This window comes from Coregonus lavaretus (assembly GCF_964263955.1).
Source record: "Coregonus lavaretus genome assembly, chromosome: 28".
NCBI classification, from domain to species: Eukaryota; Metazoa; Chordata; class Actinopteri; order Salmoniformes; family Salmonidae; genus Coregonus; species Coregonus lavaretus.
Window position 1 is genome coordinate 26,723,389 of NC_140015.1, and position 8,464 is coordinate 26,731,852.

Sequence of the window (8,464 nt, forward strand, 5' to 3'; positions counted from 1 at the left end):
CAAATCACCAGCCCAGCTGTTGATGAGCCGCAAACTTCGCTCAATCCTTCCCAGCACCAACCAGCAGCTGCAACCTGAGGTCGTCAGCTACAAGGAAGTGCATGCAAAACGTGCACAGAGACAACAACAGCAAAAGCGATACTACGACAGGTCAGCCAGACCACTGCCACCACTGAACGACGGAGAGTCAGTTAGAATCCAGGAGCATGGCTACTGGAAGCCAGCAGTCGTCATCCAACCAGCTGACACTGAACGTTCATATCTCGTTCGCACCGCAGAAGGAGCGGTGTACCGCCGCAATCGTCGTCACCTACTGAACACAAAAGAACAACACACTGACGAGATGAACTGTTCCCCTGAAAGAGAACGGGGTGGACTAAACACAGACACAACACAACATACACCATACTTACCTGCAACACCACAAGAACTGTTGACTGACACAGAAGCATGCTCAGCTTCATATCACACAAGGTCAGGAAGAGAGGTCAAGCCTAGAGCTGTCCTAGACCTGTGAAATGTCAAAGGGTGTAGGCGGATCGCTGCCCTAAAAGAGTTTCCAGACTGTAAACTTGTTATTGAAAGTTAACTTGAAATGCTTTGGTATTGTATTTGTTTGATATGTTGAGATGTCATTGCTACAGTGAAAAGCTGAGTTGCTGAGAAATATTTGTTCTAAAAATAACAATATGCTGAATCATTGTTTGTCTGTTATGTTGATGCAGTTGGTGCAGTTTAAATGGTTACTTACCTCGAGTTCAAACTACAGAGCATATATTCAAAAGAAACGCTTTATTGTTCCACATATTTTTTCTTTTTTTTTAAAAGAAGGGGGATGTAATATTCATATGTGTCACCATACTGAATTGTAATTGGATGCATCATACTGTGCAATGATTGGTTAAGACCACCCAGGTGGTGAGGTCATTCTAAGATGATCATGGCCAGAGACACATGGACATGCACGTTATAGCTAGTTAATAAAGAGCTACGTTTATAAATATCCTGTCGTCCTGCATTTTATTATTTTGTACAAAGCGTACAAAACAAGACACCTTTGGGTTTTATATTGTGTCGCCAATAATGCACTGGTTTATAGGCCTACAGTTGGCTATGGTGAAGTAAATGTACAGAAACGTATTTTATGAGAATGGCTCTCAATTGCTGTTTTATAAAACTCAATTGTATAAAGAGCCTTTTTCAAAACAACCCTAGAACCACGAGGATTTCATTAGCGAAATAAAGTCCCGTCATGTGCTCCTTTTTTCATTTGTTTATTTATAGAGACCAGACCACCATCTACAATGTCACGAGTTTTTGCTCTTCAACACACATTTCTGTCTTTTAATGAAATTGAATGTTAAGCATTATTCATCACATTATTCAATAGTATATTTATATAACAAGTAGGCTGTTGTATTTTACAAATATTTGATATCTGAAATGTATTGAATTATCAAGTCAACAATAAACAATAGTATTAAATTAGTGGGTTTTTCTTGTGCACGATTGCCATCTAGCGCCAACAGCCACTAACTATATATTCGAGGCTTTAAACACAAACTCGTCACATGACAGAGGAATATTGCTCAGCGACTTCAGGAACAGTTCAACGCTCAAAATATTATTGTTTCCGGTTGAATTGGGGTCAAACAGAGGGGATTGCACATTACAATACATCACAATGCTTATACGAGTAAGTATTGGAGAGAAAGACTGAAAACACCTTTTGGAAATGCATCGTTTGTGTTGTAAACTATAGGGATTACAATGCGCAAAGGTTATTTGTCTTCTGAGCGGTGCATTCTCGCCTCAGGTGAATAGTTTACATCATGCACCTGCGACGATGAAATAGCCAGTGAGCTAGCTAGCCACACTTGTGTAACATAACCAAAATTGTGTAGCTAACCTAACCCATTCCCATCTTCAGCTAGCTAAATCTGGCGACACTTTAAAGAAAAACATTTTCCTAGCTGTTAATGTGAAATCATGAGCAACTGTAACATTTTCTACTTGGGAGTGGCAAGAAAAATATGTGTGTAATGTTCAGAGTAAGATCATAATACAATTGATAGCTTTGTCTTGAACACACTTCAAGAGGCCAGGGTTGGAAAAAAATAACCATGCTATCTCTGAATGGAACTTTTCCATATAGAATTATTGAAATAACCTAAATGTAAACCGTGTTGGGCAGGTTTAAGACCTTACAGAGACAAATGTCAATAACTCTCTTTCTCCCTTCTCTCCATCCCTCTCTCTTAGAGGGTGTTACAATGTGGAGTGACAGCTTTAAAGTCACACAGGACCATCCACCACAGTGCTCAATGGAGTAGTCCTCTCATACCTATCGTTGTGGAACAGACGGTAAGAATTGGAACCCCAACAGAGTTCTATTTAGGACTGCAACATTTCTATGCAACCTGATTCACTCTCGGTTTGGAACGGTTTCGAAATGAGTTGTTCAGCTGTCAGTTCCTGGTCCTAGCTGGTCTAACTGCTTTCCAATGTTCAAATATCTTCCTCTTGCTTTCTTTTTCCCTGTCTTTCTCTTCTTTCTTAGGGTCGAGGAGAGCGGGCATATGACATCTACTCTCGTCTGCTAAGGGAGAGGATAATCTGTGTAATGGGGCCGGTAAGTCTAGCTGTGTGTCACTGTCTGTGTAATGGGGCAGGTAAGTCTAGCTGTGTGTCACTGTCTGTGTAATGGGGCAGGTAAGTCTAGATGTGTGTCACTGTCTGTGTAATGGGGCAGGTAAGTCTAGCTGTGTGTCACTGTCTGTGTAATGGGGCAGGTAAGTCTAGCTGTGTGTCACTGTCTGTGTAATGGGGCAGGTAAGTCTCGCTGAGTGTCACTGTCTGTGTAATGGGGCCGGTAAGTCTCGCTGTGTGTCACTGTCTGTGTAATGGGGCAGGTAAATCTAGCTGTGTGTCACTGTCTGTGTAATGGGTTGGGATTCAAACCCTACACCAGGAGAAATTGAGTATGTTTACATGCACACTAATAATTCGATATGAAACTGATTATGGCAGTAGGCAGAGTATGGCATTAGTCATGACACATGTATACACCTTACTCTGCTTATCTTTATCGGCATAATCGACACACATCGACAACAGTCACCCTCGAAGCACCGTTACCCATCGCTAAACAAAAGCCGCGGCCCTTGCAGAGCAAAGGAAACAACTACTTCAAGGTCTCAGAGTCAGTGATGTCACCGATTGAAACGCTACTAGCGCGCACCGCTAACTAGCTAGCCATTTCACACCGGTTACATTAGGACATGTAAACACAATCGGAGTTCCAGCTGAGTGCTGTTGCAGTTAAGATTCATTTGTTAATCTCTCTCTTCTCCCTCTCTCTGCCTTTTTTCAGATTGACGACTCTGTGGCCAGTCTGGTTATTGCTCAGCTGCTCTTTCTGCAGTCAGAGAGCAACAACAAACCCATCCACATGTACATCAACAGTCCTGGTAAGAGAAGAGTGAAAGAGGGAAGGAGATGAGGGGGACCTTCCATAAAAATGGTGGAGGAACAGATGGTGGCAGGGGATGGTTGGCGAAATAGGGATGGGTTACTTGGTAAAAAGCATGTTTCTTGATTGGAGGGGAGAGAACACAAAAGGGACAGATGGATCAGATGACAGTGATAGGAGATAAAGGGTGCATTCAGAATATTTTTACCTTGACTTCAAATGAACATCATAGGTTTCAACGTTAAAGCTGAGATCCGTGATAGGCTCAACAGCCCCAGATGCATTTGTTATTGTTTTGAGGAAATGAGCATCCAGCATCAATGGTAAAAAAAAAAGTATGTTTTATTGTGCGTGCAATGATGTGAGAGGAAGAAAAAAAAAGTGTTGAAGTAATGTCTTTGTTGTAATATCGCAAACAGACGTGGCAGTTTCACCGCTATGGATTCCAGCTTTAAGGAGAGATTAGAAAAGTCTGGGAGAAGAACCATTCATGAACTAAATCCAACAAACCATCAATCCTGATTCACCTTGATGTTCCTATCCTCCTCCCCCCCCCCCCCCCAGGCGGTGTTGTGACTGCAGGCCTGGCCATCTACGACACCATGCAGTACATCCTCAACCCCATCTCCACGTGGTGTGTGGGCCAGGCAGCCAGCATGGGCAGTCTTCTTCTGGCTGCAGGCACTGCCGGCATGAGGCACTCTTTGCCCAACGCCCGCATCATGTTGCACCAGCCCTCTGGAGGGGCCAGGGTAAGGAGGGAAAGGTGCAGGGGGGCAAGTGTTAATGGGACCAGGGCGGCAGCAAGAATAGGAGCTGGGGGGGGGGGGGGGGTAGGGTGAAGTCCGACAGGTAAGGGGATAGGGGGGGTTAGAGAACCTGGGACAACTGTTGGTTGGTTAGCTTGTGTTGCTATCAAAAGCCAGACCTGTAATTGTCCATAGGCTATTGGTATGAGTTCAGTATTTTGACACCTCAGCTGATAAATAACAGTTGTCAGTTGCCTTTACATAACATCTCTCTTCTCTCTCCTGTGTGTTATTAGGGTCAGGCTACAGACATCGCCATTCAGGCTGAGGAGATCATGAAGCTAAAGAAACAGATCAATCAACTCTATGCTAAACACACTGGCCAGCTGTTGACACATATAGGTAAGTAGCTAAGGCATCCAGTTCAGTAGAGTCTGGCTCAGAGGGAAAAGCAGACAAAAGTTCCCAATATTGAAAACAGACCTGTGTTCAAATACATGCTTATTTAATTATTTTTTATTTAAATACTTATTTTCTGTGTATTAGAGTATTTTCAAATAATGTGGCCAAATCAGCTACTTCCATTTGAAGTATCTGAAAGTATTTTCTTATAACTTCCTATAAATAGCCAAAACTAATTTCAAATACATATTTCCAAATACATTATTTCAATGGAGTGGCTGAATTCTCTGGACACCTCCTTTTGATAGCTAAACAACCAAACCTTCTGGGCATGTGGGATTTTCTACTTTACAAACAAGCCCATTGTCAAACTCTGGTTACCATGCGCAGAACTTTAGGCTGTACACAGGTACAACAGGCAACTCTGGCTAATTTCAATTATGTGCTGTATCAAATCGTGTGGCGTTGCTTGATCATTGAGAAGCGAAAGTTGTTTTGCCCCAATGCAATGTGTAGACCGCCTCCTGCTTATGTTTGTGCTACTGCAATATCCTTAGTTACAACCGACAGAGAAAGTTATAGCCTACATCCCAAATTAGGGAATGTTAGTTTAAGTCGCTGCAGGGTTTTTATTTCAGCTGTTCATAAATATGAGGCAGGGACGTGATTCGGTTGTTTAGCTCTGGGGAAGAGGCGTCCAGGGGGGCAGGACAGGAGTGGAACGGGGCAGTTTGATTCGATCGTGCAGCCTCAGCCTTATTTCAAATACCCCTAGGACCAAACAGACCTGGGTTCAAATGCATGAAATTATATTTGAAAATACACTTGAAAATACACGTATTTGAGTATTTTCTAATATATGCCAATACTTTCCAAGTGTATTTCCAAATACATCCCAATATTCAACATTTCAATATTCCAATAAAAAATCTCAAAATACTTACTTTGAAATGTCTTTGAAAGTAATTGAAATACCCTAAATTGTCTGATGGAAAATGTTCCATAGCCTCCGAGTCCCATGTTGACAAGGCCTATCAATTAGTGACTCCGCTAACTAAATTCAAGCGCTAATTCAAGGTTAAGTGATTTGATGATTGACTGAGTCCTTCCTCACTCAAAGCACGTTGTAATAATGTGAGAGGAGTGAACTCCCCTCAGCCACCACCAATGTGTCACACATTTTCACCAAAACTCATAACCACAAAATTATTCCCTCCTGTTTTCTTTCTCCCAGAGGGTGTGATGGAGAGAGATCGTTACATGAGCCCTATTGAGGCACAGGACTTTGGGATCATCGACCGAGTGTTGGTGCATCCTCCCCAGGCGGGCCAGGACGACCCAGAGCTGGTCCAGAAGGAGCCCCCTGCTGCCACCTGCCCCTCGTCAGCCTCCCAAACCTCCGCCACCGAGCAGGGCCCTCCAGGGACAAACCCCCCCTCCTCATACAAACCCGAACCCTGACCTCTGAGACTACCAGGAAACAGTCCCACGCCATCTCCTAGCTTCTACCCACCTATAGGCACTTCTGTAGATCGGAATGGATTGGACAGGTACAGGCAATATGCCGCACTTCTGTAAATCCAAATGCATTGGAGTGGATACTAATATGGGAGAAGTTACAGGGTAGCCTACCAGAGGGCAAAGTGGAGCTATTACCATATTGCTTATACCTATCCATTCCTTTGAGATCTACAGAAGTGCCCTGGGTGGATAGGGGCTAGGGGTCGGTTTGGAACAGAGGACCTGCGTTGTATACCTCCGTGCTGGAGAAACTTCTGGGAGAGGAGGCGGCAAAATGCAGCAGTATTTGAATATTTACATTTAAGAATTTGATAATTTTTGCCCAATCTCAGATTTGTACTGTCCCCCATAATATGTACACTGTATTTACCACAAACACTAATGAGACTGCAGATCTCTACAGTGAAGGAAGCAATATAGCCCCTATTTGTACTAGCCATGACAGTTGTGATGTTGATTTTCATAAACTGGAATAAAATACATTTTCTTTGAATCACACACCCAACCAGGGCCTGTATTCATAAAGCATCTAAGAGTAGGAGTGCTGATCTAGGATCAGTTCCTCCAATCTTATTCATAATGACAGACAAGGCAAAACTGATCCTAGATCCGCACTCCTACTCTTAGATGCGTTATGAATACAGGCCCTGATGTAAAAAAACAAAAACAAATTGGTATCAATGTGTGATTCACCAGTCTGTAACAAGTAAAGTCTATTGATTGCTTCAGTGATGAGATCAACTGAACTGTTTTCTTTTGCAATATACACGTGACTTGTGTAAGCCTATAGAGTGCCTCACTCTGTCAGCCCAGATTCTATGATGTGACTTGAGGGCTTTTGGAGATAAAGAAAGCCCGTCTTGTAAGAGTTTCTATGCGTTTTCATGATGGAAATTGAAAATATTTATTTTTTTGTCTCCATGACATTGACAAACATTTTTCAGTCACCTTACCATTATATTCAATAGCATTACCTAATATTCTGTATGTTCAGAAAGTCATTGAGTAAAGCACTAATGATGCAATGACTTGCATAGAAAAGCAACATGCTGGGATGAGGGTGAATGGGGCAAATAACAGTGCAATTGACACTACTTTAACAAGCTTAAAGTATAAGCCAATAAATGTATTCATGTAAAGTAAGGTTTTATTAGTTAAACATGCCTTCTGGACAAATAACTTTATAAAATTAACAAAAAACATCCATCCACCACCTAACATACAATATACACACTACATACAGCATCTAACAAAACCCAGTAAAATTGTTACATAATACCGTAATGTGAATAACTATGTTAAACAAAGCAGGTCTTGTGCAACAATGCTAAAAACCCTTTAGCTCTCCAGATCCTGGTAGCCAGTCCATTTAAAAAGCTGGGGAAACATTTCAATATAGTGGCTTCCACTCATCTATACTGATCTGATAAGATGGGTCAAAGCAAAACGAGTGGAGGAAGCAGAAGTGAACACACAGAACTGAAACCACACCCTAGGTGGATGGCAATAGTGGCTCTCCTTCCCTTTAACTGCAAAGACTTGAAAGAACAGGACAGGTGAAAGCCATTGGCATCTACCACATTACTTTCACCTTTCTTCATTTTTCCAGATCATTGTAATGGAGAGGAGATAAGGGAAAGAAGCCAATCAAGACTATTGAGATGCAGCCTGTGTCCCTGCCTTGAATAACCTGGTTAAACCAGAACCACAGGTAGCACCTCTTTCCCCTTTTCTCACAGCTCCTTTCTGCTGAGTCAATGGCCCTATCCAAATACAGCCTTCTTTTCAAGTACTCAAACCAAACAGGCACATTGAAACTGACTTGAGACAAACAGTTAATGGAGAAACCTTGTGTGGCGTGTGCCCATGAGAAACCACAGACCAATGAAACCAAACAAGTACCGGGACAAAAATAACAAAAAAATATAAAATGTGTGTTGAACTCAGTCCAGTTGGTAAGAAATGAGCAGCAAACACTGCATTGTCCAAGATGTGACAGTGTCATTGATAGTAAGATTTGTTGACAGCAATACCATATACTATAAAACACCACTTAAAAAATTACTCTTCTGAGAGTAAATGGTCAGGTAGCAAGCTGATTAATGTAAACAGTTAATGCAAAGGTCATGCACTAAATGCATTAAAGTAACTGTCCAGTGAAAGTCTCATTTTTAAAAGCTCATTCTGTTTGCTCATACCCAAATAATGTTGTTGACTCATCCTTTACTTGTAGTTGTGGCCAAAGCATAAATGAGAGAAAACCTGCTCAGTTAAACCCCATCTCAAACAAACCGTATCAAAAAATGCTTGAAATTTGCTT

The 8,464-nt window shown here is 42.0% G+C and overlaps 1 protein-coding gene across 1 annotated transcript; it reads left to right on the forward strand.

The window, feature by feature from the left end:
- The first annotated feature begins 1,575 nt into the window (after positions 1 to 1,575).
- On the forward strand, positions 1,576 to 7,010 carry LOC311104319 (ATP-dependent Clp protease proteolytic subunit, mitochondrial-like). The gene is made up of 7 exons (XM_084146134.1): positions 1,576 to 1,696; positions 2,263 to 2,364; positions 2,561 to 2,632; positions 3,374 to 3,470; positions 4,037 to 4,224; positions 4,518 to 4,623; positions 5,858 to 7,010. The coding sequence occupies exons 1-7, from the start codon at positions 1,685 to 1,687 to the stop codon at positions 6,082 to 6,084; spliced, it is 804 nt and encodes a 267-aa protein (XP_084002260.1). The 5' UTR covers positions 1,576 to 1,684; the 3' UTR covers positions 6,085 to 7,010.
- Positions 7,011 to 8,464: the final 1,454 nt, after the last annotated feature.

Coding starts and splice junctions, on each gene's coding strand:
- LOC311104319 (XM_084146134.1), top strand. Junction 2,365..2,560: donor CTATCGTTGTGGAACAGACG/GTAAGAATTGGA, acceptor CTTCTTTCTTAG/GGTCGAGGAGAGCGGGCATA. Junction 2,633..3,373: donor TAATCTGTGTAATGGGGCCG/GTAAGTCTAGCT, acceptor GCCTTTTTTCAG/ATTGACGACTCTGTGGCCAG.